The following is a 13,960-nucleotide window of genomic DNA, read 5'->3' on the forward strand; positions in this document are numbered from 1 at the left end:
AACAATACTGAGAAAACAATGATGTCCTGAATGTATTCTGTACCCCAGTTCATACATTCAATCAGAGGAGGTGCTGAGACAGTACAGAGAAGGGGTACCATAAGCCCTCTCTACCATTGGACAAACAGTGACAGTGTGAATTGGACCCTTCATATGAGCAGTCAACTGCATGAAAACCTGGGTCCTGAAGTTCTTTCTTCTCCTTTTTGAGGGAGAGATCTGTGCAGACCCAATAACTGTAGAACTGCCAGTGAAAACATGCTGGATAGAAGTGGAAAGTGGGCATTCAAGTTTCTCTATCCCTCTACCCTCAATCCGTGCTTGGAATTTCAAGAACGTTACCTCTGGCTTATACTTTGGCTCCCTGGAATTTTTTTCCTTCTTCCTCTTCAATTGCACATTCTTCTTCTTCATCAACATCATCATCATATTTTACCTTTGTTTGAACCAGCACATTTTCTGTCTTGCTAATCCATTCCTTTAAAAAATGTGGACATCATCATTTGTTTAAGCAGAAGCTCTTCCTACTAGATATCCTCAGCTGATGTAAAACCACCTTACAGTTCATTAACACAAGCCAGAGGGCTGACTACAATAGTCTGTTTCAGATAACTCTTCTTACTGACTCTTAAAGACTAGCATATTACCAACAATTCAATAATAAAACTATAGTAATCTGTTTTATTGATGAACATTATTTTACTTCCTTTATCACTTCCAAAATTCTTTCCCAATATTTTTGTATTTAATTTCATTATTCAAATATTGGATATCTTTGTGCCAAAAATTTAGATAATCCCATTTCATTATCGTATTACTTCATTACAGTTTCTTATATTATGTTTTGCGCATTAAAACTCTACACCAAGATGTCATTTTTTTCTTCCTTTCAAGATGCGGTTTTCTATTCCAGTATCTGGGTACCAATGTTTTACCATTTTCCTATAACTTTTCTAACAGCATTTAATTCTCCTAGTATGACTGTGGGGTCTGTACTTAATTTATGTCCTGAAATCTTATCAATTTTCATCACCTCAGTCCAAAAGATTTTTTTTTTTACAACCTCTCTAAATATGTCTAAAGTTGGTTCTTGAGATGGAATCGAAAGCAGTCTTTAAATCGATGAAAGCCGCATATATAGCGGAAGATTTGTTGACTGTGTACTGAAGAACTAGACAATGGTTGATTGTGGCTCGGCCTTTTTGGAAGCCAGCCTGTTCGTCTGCTATTAAGGCTTCCATCTCAAGCCAGTCTAATAGTTTATCTTTGAGGTGCAGAGCATATAGTTTGCTGACGGTGTTAAGTAGGCTAATGGGTCTATAATTACCTGGGTCTGAAATTAGATAATTTCTATTATCTAATAATTTTTATAATGGCTATAGTTTATATTTATTGTATATATTTTAAATTGTATATTGGATTGTTTGATGTATAAATGTGTGTGCTGGCCGAAAACCGTAACAACAAATTAACTAATTAACTAACTATGTCTAAAGTTTCTGTGACTTTACACGTTTGTAATGTTTACTTCTTTTTTGCAACTTATAAAGAGTAAGTACAAAATCTTGCAAAAAAAAAATTCTTTAACTGCAACATCCATAAAGTATTTTGGACTTCCTTGAAAAATATTGATCCTGTGTTTTTTGGTAATTGGTAATTGCTTTATTAGGCTTAATAAAGATGTGGGTCCTTTGTTGCAGCAAGATAAAAACCATGGTTCTAGATTTGCTTTCCTCTCAATAGTCGCATTTTATCTGGGGTATTAAAAATCACTAAATGTGCAGCTGGGAACGCAAGAATGCATGCATATTTCAGAAGGGATCAAAGCAAGTTTGAGAAAAAGAAAATCAGAATACAAGGGAAAGAAACCTGGAAAGAACATGATGCTCTACCTGAAAGTTCCCATTATGATTGCTGAACAAATCAGAATATAGATGTTTGGGGTCTGGTACAGCAGGCATTAGGATCTTCCTAATTCTGTAAAAAAAGAAATAATTTAAATGATTACAATAAAAAACCATAAAAGAAAAAGAAAAGTTCTGTTCGAAAAGTAGGCATTAAATACAGGATCTTCAGCATTTAAGTAAAAGCAGAAACAGACATTTTATGCCCCAGATCATTTGAAGGGTCCTTAAAATCAAAGAGGGGGAAATAATTTATTTTAAAAATTAATGGCACATATAGCAAATGGGATGGGGAAAGGGCACCTTTCAGCTGATGAAAGACAACATACCAGGCTTAGAGCTTAAAGTCAGAGCCTAGTTCATTTAAAGGGATTTCATAGAACCAGGCATGCATCTTCGCTTACACTTAAAGTCAGGTTGGGGACAAACTTGGCCCAAAAGTTCAGGATTTCATTCACCCTCGACATGACAAGGACAAACATCTTTGAAAATGAACAGGATTTTGGACCCCCCCCCCCATATATGAATCCACCACAATCATATGGCTCCATCACAAAATCATCATACTCAGTAATATTTTCTTACTAGTAAAGTGTCCATTTATTATGATAAATGGAGTCTGTCGAGTTTCTCCAGAGCAGAGAGAGAGCACTGATTCCTTGGCAGGGAAGAATGGACAGCTAAAAGTTACATCCACTGCAAATGCAGTTCTAAAAAGAGGGGTTTTAGACACACACACCCATACAGCATGTTAAAAAGATGTGCAAGGGTGGTAACACTTAGGATTATAGTTAGCCACCTTAAACCAAATCAGGCTTTGAGCCAACTACCGTAGCTCAGCGTTATTCCTACCGACTGTCAGTCGCTCTCCAGGGTTCTGGATGGGAAGTCTCTCATACCTACCTGGAGATGCCAGGGATTGCTTGCCTCTCCCCCAACACATGCAGCTGCAATGCCCTGACCAGCTGGCATGTGAAAGGACTCTAAGCACATACATCAGTATTCACACAAAGCCCCTTCACACATTGGGCAAAGTGTGGAGGCATGCCTTCTCCAACTATTGGTGGTGGAGCTAGCCGAGATGTTTTCACGATGCTCCTCATGCATTCTTTTATGAGCCCAATCCTTAATTTTATCCAGGATGAGTGAAGGGAAGCCACTCCATATTCTGATTGGCTAGAAGACTTTACATAAACTTCCTGTACCACCTTGTGACTTTTATGTTACTTGTTGGCCAGAGGGCTTCCTTTGAATCTTCTCTAGCGTTCCACCCTTTGCCGACGACCCTTTCTTTGCTCCTGCCTATCCAATCTGTTTATTCTTACCTACATGCAAAAAACTTCACACAGCTTCTCCAGGATATTTGTGTAAATCCTGGAGACATAGTTGGCCCTAGTCTGACTCAGATCCCATGCATTCATTCTCTACTATTCTCAAAATTATAAACCTGGAAGACCCACATCATATATATAGCAAATTCCAAACATTCCATCCCATCTGTTATATGAGAGTAAAATTTTCGGGGGGGGGAGTAAACTGCTGAAGGTCTATCTGCCACACCTTGATGGTCCTCATCTCCACCAGCCAAGATCCGATGGATAGGTGCAGTTCATCCTTTCTCAAAATGCACACTGTACCCAATAGATCCCTGAAATGTGTAGGCCTTCCTGCCGCAAATATTGTTCTGTCATTTTGATCAAGAGTTTGTGAGTGCACAAAGCAGCATTTACCTTTTCCATCTGCAAACGCACAACAGAAGGGCAAATATTACCAGGATGCCAGCCATCACCAAAGTCAAAGGGATTACTGTAATTGATTTGGGTTCGGAGACATCTATATCACAGGAATCTTTGAGGAATCACAAAAAGAAAAAAAGTTCAAAGTGTTTTCCAGTATATTTGAGAAGAGAAACATCAGATTCTTTGAAGCATATTTTGGCCAACTCTTTCTTTCGAAAAGCAATTATTAAAAAATGGAATAATATGGACTATTAATCTTTAGGCCACCATTCTTTTAAAGCTTCTACATTTCACAATAATGTGGCGTTTTGTGTTGTCCACTGAAGTACCCTTCTGCCAGGATGAAAGAATACAAGGATACCAGTATGAGATTTTTCTGCTTTGTGAATAAAAATTAGCTCTTTATATTGTCATTTAGCTCTTTATATTGTCATTTATATAACTAACCTTCTTCGTTCCAACAGAAAGCGTGACTATACTGGAATAGGAAATATGGTGTCATATACATGTGCTGATGCCTGCTAATGAATGCTTTTAAAGGAATATATTATAACAAAAGGTTGTCTGGAAAGAATATCAACTGAAATTCATTTAAAGTCCTGTGTCCAATTCTCTGCTGTTTCCCAGTTGTGAAATGGGCCACTGGGGTGTCACTGAAAACAGGTCCCTGTGTTGACTAATCACCCTCAGTGCATTGCAACCAGCATATTTTCTGTCTTGCTAATCCATTCCTTTTAAAATGTGGACATCATCATTTGGAAATATGGCTTGGGATGGTTATGGGAGAACTCTGCTCAGTTTGGATCTTGACTTTTATAGTTGCTTACTGGGGTTGATGGGGGTTGTAGTTCCACAATATGTGATGAATCAAAGTTTTCCCTCAACTGCCCTAAAGCGTGCCCCACTTCCCCCTCCCTTCCCCAAAACGCACCCAGAAATGGCAAGGTACAGTGGCATGGTTTCGCTGGAGTTGGCTGTGCAAAACCTCCCAGCCCCTAGAATACTGCAATGGCAACTTTCCAGGTCCTGTGGAGAACTACATTTCCCAGACTCCTCAGTGCCTGGAAAAATCATTGAAGGGATTTTGTCATTGCCCTGTTATCACTGCTAATTTGGGAGTGGGGGTATTTGACAGCAGGGCAGGGGAGGGTAAGTTGTTGGTTCTTAAACAATTTAAAATCAAATAAAATAGTGGATTTGTTGTGTTATGGTGACAGAATGTGGGGTATTATTATTATTATTATTATTATTATTATTATTATTATTATTATTATTCCACTTCAATTGTGCAAACCTAAAGCTTACAGTATGTGCTTGAATCCCGACTGCAGAAGAGTGGCAGTGTCTGGGGGCACCCTGTATAACAGCGTACCCTGAACACTAAATAAAAGACAAGACGTAGGTTTGCATGTTAACATTATCTAGAAATAGAAGGTTTCAGAAAGAGGATTTGCAGTAGCAGTGCATTCTTTTTTATTATTTTTACCTACAGAGCTGCCATTTTTCCAATGTGTTTCTGCTCCCCATTCACTGGAATAAGAAAATCCACTGCAACTGTGTTTCAGCCTGAATCGAAAGGAATAGCATTTCGCTGGATCAAATCCTTGGTCTTTAATCTCACAACATGCTTGGTCCCTAGACTGAACAGCAAGAGTATCAGTCATTAATAATTTTGTTCATTGTATATTTTGTAGGCTACTCTAACAGGCTTTGGGAATATTTTGGTTTGCAATAAAGACTGTGTGTCGGGGCCTAATATCTGGGGAAAGAGTTGTTTCTTCAGACTTTGGAACTCACTTGTACCTTAATTGTTTGCACCACAATTCTAAACAATATATATTGAATCATAGACAACTGAGAGTTTTCTTTAAAATCCAATACAGTACAGTGGTACCTCGGTTTACAAACACAATTGGTTCCAGAAGTCTGTACTTAACCTAAAGCGAACTTAACCTGAAGCGAACTTTCCCATTGAAAGTAATGGAAAGTGGATTAATCCGTTCCAGACGGTCTGTGGAGTACTTAAACTGAAGCGTACTTAACCTGAAGCGAACTTTCCCATTGAAAGTAATGGAAAGTAGATTAATCTGTTCCAGACGGGTCCGCGGAATACTCAACCTGAAGCATACTTAACCCGAGGTATGAGTGTAATTGGTTCCGGAAGTCCGTATTTAACCTGAAGCGTACTTAACCTGAAGCGAACTTTCCCATTGAAAGTGGATTAATCCGTTCCAGACAGGTCCGCAGAGTACTTAAACTGAAAATACTCAAACCGAGGCGTACTTAAACTGAGGTATGACTGTAGATCACTTGGAAGTTCCACATTTCTATTTTTGAAGAACAAAGCATTAGGGTTTCATCTTACCTCCCTTTGTATCATATTTTGTTCTTTATTTTTTCCCTCATTTCTTATCTCAGGGTTATATCCTATGCTTGCCTTGCACAGAGTAGACCCATTGAAATCAATGGACATGACTAACTTAGTTTGATACAACCCTTAGTTCATTATTCTGGCAATGCTTTGAAAGAAAGAAGCTTGTGCAGATGCACACCATGAAGAAATAATCAACATATGAATTAGAACAATGAAGTAGCAACTCGGGGATTTCCCCAGCTTTCTTGCATATCAAGTCTCCAAGGAATTATCAGATCTTTAGTTGCCTAAACACAGCTACTTAAACTCAGTTTGTGAAATTAAGTTCCACTCAGATAATTGGGACTGTGTGTCGAAATACACAGATGAGGGGGATGTGAGCAACAGTCCACTGGCAATCAATTTAGAGTGCACGGTGATGTCATTGCATAACCGCCAACATTTCTCCAATGAGAATGTTTGTTATTTATACCCCACCCATCTGACTGGGTTGCCCCAGCCACTCTGGGTGGCTTCCAACAGATATAAAAACATAATAAAACATTAAACATTTTGAAAACTTCCCTATACAGGGCTGCCTTCAGATGTCTTCTAAAGGTTGTATCTCATTGGACCAGGAGTCACATAACTCCATACCCTCCAACATTTCTCCAGTGAAAATAGGGACGTCCAGGATCTAATCAGAAACCGTGACGGCTTCTGTAAATCTAGACCTGTCCCTGGAAAATAGGGACACTTGAAGAGTCTGTTGCTCAGATAATTGTTTTCCCTGCATCCTGTGTCTTGCAGAAGTTCCAAGTTGAAACCAATATCAATGGGCCAACCAAAAAGCCTACAATGTTGGAGCATGAAGGTGCCAAACTGCAGCAAATGCAGGAGATTTGATCTGCACAATAATCAGCACACTTTCCACAGCTGGGCCTCAGCGGTCCATTTGCTATTCTGGACATCTTCGCTTTGACAGGCTTCAAGGCCTTCTTTCTTGCTGCAGGCAACCCAAGATGATGAGCTTCAAATTCATCGATTCGAGACTATGTTGATGTGGTGGAAAACTCCTAACAAAAACCACCCACATTTATTTTTGCACTGCAAAAGAAAAAGTCCCTTTCCAGGTTTCCATTCTGCAACACAAAGCTGCACTTATCTACCCACCTGCCAATCTTTGTCAAGTTGGCTTTTGTACTGAAGCTCAAAGCGAAAACAATGCTCATTCTCAACTGCCTTGCACTGCACAGTTACTTCGTCATCTGCCCATTGGAAAGTAACATTTTCAGGTGGGTTGGGCTTCACTGGTGAAGATAAAATTAATACACTCAATTACACAGTCTAGCTACAAAATGTTATAACTGAACGCATTGGACTTGTTGGCATCCCTTGACTGAAGCCTGCCCAAATAACAACAAAATATGAAATCACATAAGCTATCAGTCAACGAATAACTGCTACGGCATGTTGTTGCATGCTATATAAGGTTAAATATGTGGCGAGAACACTTTTAAATGCAGTCAGATAGCAAAAACTACTGTATGCCGAGAATCAAATGTTGTTGTGTGTGATAGTTATAAATTGATTCCTGGGGATTTCTGGGCTCTTTGAAAGCATGAAAGGCAGTCCCTCATTGAAAAGATGAGTGAGAGAACACAAGGTTCTTGGAAAGACACTTTGTCCCCGGCACAGGTCCCCCCCCCCAAAAAAAATATGGTAGTCGTATTTGCCACAGTGAAACTCCAAAGCATTCTATGTTAACTAAGTGTGCGCCTTAGAACATTAATCAGAATCCTCTATTACAACACTGAATTCCCAGGCAGAGATTGATGTGGAAAGGTAAAAACAGCACAACAGCTCTCCGTACTGTGAAATACAAAGTACTACTGCGTATAAATGGCATCAAAAATGGTAAATAAAATTGAAATTAGGCAGCATTGGGGAGAAGAAGAAGAAGAAGAAGAAGAAGAAGAAGAAGAAGAAGAAGAAGAAGAAGAAGAAGAAGAAGAAGAAGAAGAAGAAGAAGAAGAAGAAGAGAAGGAAAGGACCCCTGGATGGTTAAGTTCAGTCAAAGGTGACTATGGGGTTGCGGCGTTCATCTCACTTCCAGGCCAAGGGAGCCGGTGTTTGTTCACAGACAGCTTTCTGGGTTATGTGGCCAGCATGACTAAACTAATAGATTATTGAATTTTAATATCCTTCTGGAAGCCGCCCAGAGTGGCTGGAGAAACCCAGCCAGATAGGCGGGGTATAAATAATAAATTATTATTATTATTATTATTATTATTATTATTATTATTATTATTATTATTATTATACCACTTCTGACGGAAGCCAGAGCACACAGAAATGCCGTTTACCTTCCCACCACAGAGGTACCTGTTTATTTACTTCCACTGGGGTGCTTTCGAACTGCTAGGGTGGCAGGAGCTGGGACCGAGCATTGGGAGCTCACCCCATTGCGGGGATTTGAACAGCCGACCTTCTGATAGGCAAGCCCAAGAGGCTCAGTGGTTTAGGCCACAGCGCCACCCGCATCCCATTAATAATAATAAAAATAACGACACAGATATTTACTAAGTGGAATTTGAAGAAGTCAAATTGCTGTTGCTTCCCCGTTTTTCTTTTGTAATCCTAGCCAGGCACCGACACCAGAAAAGATTGCTGCCGGAGTAATAATAGTTGTTAACTTACACAAATTGCTGCTCTCTTGTTCATCATAGTAAACCTCCTCTGTCTGATTTGGATTCCTAATGTAAATGTGCAGATAAAGCCCTTCAGTAGGAAACCGACAGCCACTGTTGTATCCTTGGTCATGCATATATTCCATGCACTGCTTCTCTTCTTGTTTATCAAACCTGCAATTGAAATAATCATATTCAATAAGATGGCAAAAATCTTTTCCATTGAAAATCAGGATGTTTGGAAATGCTTTAAAGGGAATATAATCCTTGCCTATGCCTGTGGAGGGGAATCCCTGCCTTGCCAGGTATCTTACATGAAATGTAAGATACCTATTTTATTTCAATTTAATTTTTAAAAATAATAGAATGCAGTAGTGTTTAGTTGGCCTTCTTTGAAACACTTTCCCCAAAAAGCAAGGCAATTGACAGGATTTGACAACCACAAGTCACGTGATGTTCCTTTGGGGTAGGGACAACATGATTTCCAACTATACTGGTTTTGACCATCTATTTAATTTCCACCACTTCAATATTAACAACTTCACCCTATAACAGTTTGCAGTTTTAAATAAATGAAGTTATTGTTTTGGATACCCTGTTTCCCCGAAAATAAGACGTGGCCATAAAATAAGTCGTAGCAGGATTTTTAAGCATTCAAGGAATATGAGCCATACCCCGAGAATAAGACATAGTGATAGGCGCAGCAGCAATGCCGGCCGCGGCAGGAGGAGGAGGAGGAAAAAATAAGACATCCCCTGAAAATAAGCCATAGTGTATTTTTTTGAGGAAAAATAAATATAAGATGGTGTCTTATTTTCAGAGAAACACAGTATTTACAATTCTGAGAGTTGAGCCAGCACAAAGATGCTTGTCTTCTATAGTAACAGAGCTCATCTGCTGCTAAGTTATCAAAAGACAGTGCTGACATCTAGAGCAAGAAGAGTGAATAGCAAGAGGTCTTGCCTGTTCCAAGATAGCCTTACTCTGCTGGTTCTGCAGCTTCAACAGGCAGCTTGCCAGAGAGAATGAAAGGTCCCACCAGCCAGGAGAGAGGGGTGTTGTGTGTGACATATTCCAGCAGCTCACCCATATATTCTTGTACTTTTTGCAGTGTCTGGAGGCTCTATATTCCACTCACTGGCTTTAGATACCACTCACTATCCTTCTGGAGTGACTGTCCGAACTAGGGGTGGGTGGCACCGCTTCGTGGTGGTTCCAGTCCTACTTGGATGGTCATTCCCAGAAGTTGTTGCTTGGGGGGGATGCTTTTCAGCCCCTTGGAACCTTCAATGTGGGGTTCTGCAGGGCTCAATCTTATCACCTACATTGTTTAACATCTACTGTGCACGAAACCGCTGGGTGGGGTTATCTGGAGGTTTGGAGTATGTTGCCAGCAGTATACTGACGACACTCAGCTCTGTTTCTCCTTTACATCTGCAGGTGAGGCAGTGGAAATGCTGGATCAGTGTCTTGCCTCGGTAATGGACTGGATGAGAGCCAACAGACTGAAACTCAATCCAAATAATACTGAGGCACTGTTAGTGGGTTGTTCCCTAGACCGGATGGGTGGGAGGTTGCCTGCTCTTGATGGGGTTATACTTCCTTTCAAGGAGCAGGTTCGTAGCTTAGGGATACTCCTGTATCCTTTGTTGTTGCTCAAGGCTCAGGTGGCCTCAGTGGTCCAGAGTGCCTTCCATCTGCTTTGGCTGGTGGCCCAGCTATGCCCCTGTCTAGACAGGGATAGCCTAACTACTGTTGTCTATGCCTTGGTAACTTCAAGGGTAGATTACTGCAATGCGTTATACGTAGGGCTTCCTCTGGAGACGGTTCGGAAACTTCAGCTGGTGCAGAATTCAGTGGCCAGGTTGCTCACCAGAGCAAGATGGTTTGAGTATATTACACCGATCTTCACATGCTACAAGAAAGTCCAGTGAAACCAATAGTCACATTTAGAATTGGCCACCAGAATTGGCCATAGGTTGTAGGGTTTTTTAAAGTGTTGAGAAGACAGCTTTCTCCCAACAACCAAACAGAAAAGCTATTTGTGACCTCCAAACAGTATGGAATGGACAGTGAATATGTGCAATAAGATCAATGTTCTCACTAGCTTGAGTTCAGAATATAAATATAAGATCTTATCTATCTCATGCTTTAGTTCCTTTGGATAAAAGGGAGTGAAAGGAAAGGGGAAAGGCGGAGGGGGGGTGCATATCAATACCAATTTGTTTGAAAATTCCCAGCATTCAAACCTAGAAATCCAGAGAAAGTCTGTTTGCCAGTACTTACTTATAAGACATCGTCATGTTCCTGCCTGGAAAATTATTTTTTGCATGCCATGAAATCTCCATCCTCTCACCATTGACATTCTGTATTTTGTATTTTGTGCAACCATCTAGCAAAGAGGAAGGGTTGTAATTGTTTAAAATAATCCGCAAAATAAAGGGCTATCAGTCTCATCCAAGTTAGATCTTCTAAATATACATGTTTCTGCTGCACCTCTCAGTACTAAAAAGGAGAAACTTATAGCATAAGGCTAGAAAAAGCGGGTGAGTTGTCCTAAAATGGCAACACCAAAGAGAAGCCTATTCTGCTGAAGCTTGGAGATTAAAAGGAGGGTTTCTAGGTTGTGTGTGAATATATTCGAGAGCTCTGTTTTTGTATCATTACCTGCCAAGACGTCTTCAGAACCATTAAATTGATTGAAGGGGTATAAACCTTGAAAACAAAGTGAATAATAAGACTGAATACGAAAGGAAGAATGGCAAAAAAATCCCACACTGCAGATGAAAAGCATGAGCATTTTTTTCCATGTAATTTTGTACAGCATTAACTAGCAGGTCATTATTTCCCATCATAATCGTGATTTTTAAATGGTAGGTTGTTGTTTTCCTGTAGAATTCATTTAAAAGAAAAAAGAAAAACCAGACCATAGATGTAACATTAAATTACATTTATTGAACTACTTCCAGAAAACAAAAGACACAAATTCCTGTGGCTTTTAGTTATAAGTAATGCTGCTTAGAATTTTTAATGCAAAAAAAATCCCACCCCAAAACCAAGTAATAAAAAAAGCACTTAATTTATTTAACCTTTTTTAGAAAAAAAATATCTTTGTTACATGTTTCAGATCTCTGTAGCTGTAATAAGATCTGCACCTTATGTAACTACAGTATTGCATATCTATTGTGTTCTGTCCTGAAAGTTGCAACATATACTATATTGTTCGAGCTTACCTTATACTGAACATTATGAATTTTGCCTCTGACATTTAGTGTTACAAAGACTTGGTTCAAACAAACCTTTACAATTGATTTAACTCTAAATTTCGTTCAAGTCTTTGTAATTTTTGTGCATTATAAAGTGAATGGTTGCTAATACTGAGTTGTTAATACTGGTATTTGTGCTAAAAATTCATATTGTCAGATTTTAACTTACATTGTGCCCATGACTGAGAAACCAGCAGGAGGATGCAGAGCAGAACAGCAGCAGTGGATTTAGCGCTCAACCCCATACCTGGAAATATAGTGTATGATCAAATTATTATCAATATAAACCACAGCAGTATTTCTCTAGGACTGATCTATCTTTACTACTGAATAGCTTTGTATCAAAAATGGAAATCTAGAGGAAGTGACTATAGGAAATATGTGCAAATAGCGAGAGAATTATAATCTGTTCTCACAGATCTTAAAAGTTGCATAGATTAGGCTTTCTTTTTACTAAGTGACTATGGGTGTCAAATATAAGTCCTCTAAAGAACCTGAACTGGAAATATATCTTTAACAACTCAGCCATGGAGTTTCTCATGTATTCCAGTGCCCCTGCTCGCAAACCTATCCAAAAGGATTCTGTGACTCACTGCTAGGTAACCAAGCCATAGTTTTGCACACCATCTTCTGCTGTATTTCACAGTTTTCTGATTCGGGGGGCTAATGTGTTTGGAAACAGGTGGCACTGAGCATTTGCATGAAGATAGGAGAGTTCCCTTACATTTCAGGTGAGATTCAACAACAAGAGAGATTCTGGTTTGACACACTTTCATGGCAGGCTAGCCCATGGTGTAGCTAGCCGCTGGGAGCGGAGCGAGCCAGGGCAGGGCACACTGCGCAAAGCCTCTTCACCGCCTCCCCAACAGGTGTAGGGTGTGACGAAATCCTTTTCTTTCGTCCTTTTCACTTCAACCTCTATATTACTCAAAGAGCTACTAGGGAATCCTGAGGTTAAACTAACCTCCCTCTTTCCCTTTCTCCTTGCTGTAAACCCTTCTACCCTGTGGGCTTGATAGTAATGAGGTTTTTCTTCCAGCGCACGCAGCCAGGTATCATTTGCACTTTTTTGGACTATTTAAGAGACTTTCCCTTTTGTCCATAGTAAAGGGGTTCACTCTCCCTGAACTTCCCCCACTGCAAACGATTACCTCTCCCCTGAGGCAACACTGTGACACTTTAGGTTTGTGCTCCTATTCAGCCCCCTCAGTGAGACTCAAAGACACAAACTATCCATTCTTCTCTTGTAGGAAGTTTTGTCCTTTGCCGTGTCTCCACCTAAACAAGTGCTGATACCTTGCTGGAAAATAATACAGACAACTCTTTACTTGGCACTCAAACGATGAAGATTCATTTGCTTCTAGTCATAACGAATACTTTATGGTTTCATGTGTACAAGCTTGGTTTTTGTTATTTCACCTTTGTCAAACATTCAATGTATATATCTTTTCCAACCTTTACCTAAACCTATCCTAACTATAAGACCTTCTTTTTTTATTATTAACCACACACACTCCCATTCCCCCAAAGCCCCTACTAACTGACAAATGGCTGCTCCTCCCTTTTAAACACGAGCATTCCTCCCCTAATAGAATGTTCAGTCAGCCAGCCTTGAGTGTGGGTTAACCCTTGACAGTTCAGGTAAAACAAAAACAAAAAAAACATCACAAATAGTGTTAACCCATTACATAGGGCAGCTGAGGGAGAGGCAGTGGGCAGACACAAGCCCCACGCTGCCGTTTCAGGCAGCGCGGAGCCTGCAGGCACCCAAACCACCATGTCACTCCCAGGAAAGATGCATGGCTCGGGCACGCTGCAGGCCCCGTGGTAAGCGCCGGCCCCCACAGTGTGGTGCTCAGTGCTAGACACATTTCATTGCGTTTGTTGTGAGGGAACCTCCTGTTGGCAATTCCTCTGGGTTACCCAGCAGGCAGGCTGGGAAGGAGATTAGGCCAGCAGCCAGGCTGCCCAGGCATAGAGGAGACAGATCCTTATGTCATGCCATGCC

The 13,960-nt window shown here is 40.2% G+C and overlaps 1 protein-coding gene across 1 annotated transcript; it reads right to left on the reverse strand.

Annotated features, from left to right (window-relative positions):
- Positions 1-349: 349 nt before the first annotated feature.
- CRLF2 (cytokine receptor like factor 2) lies at positions 350-11,399 on the reverse strand. Its single transcript, XM_035114491.2, has 8 exons — positions 11,354-11,399; positions 10,973-11,078; positions 8,697-8,860; positions 7,170-7,306; positions 5,130-5,283; positions 3,635-3,752; positions 1,893-1,977; positions 350-478 (listed from the first exon to the last, which is right to left on the reverse strand). The coding sequence occupies exons 2-8, from the start codon at positions 11,032-11,034 to the stop codon at positions 350-352; spliced, it is 849 nt and encodes a 282-aa protein (XP_034970382.2). The 5' UTR covers positions 11,035-11,078; positions 11,354-11,399.
- Between the last annotated feature and the right edge of the window lie 2,561 nt (positions 11,400-13,960).

Source organism: Zootoca vivipara, chromosome 4 (assembly GCF_963506605.1).
Source record: "Zootoca vivipara chromosome 4, rZooViv1.1, whole genome shotgun sequence".
Lineage (NCBI taxonomy): Eukaryota > Metazoa > Chordata > Lepidosauria > Squamata > Lacertidae > Zootoca > Zootoca vivipara.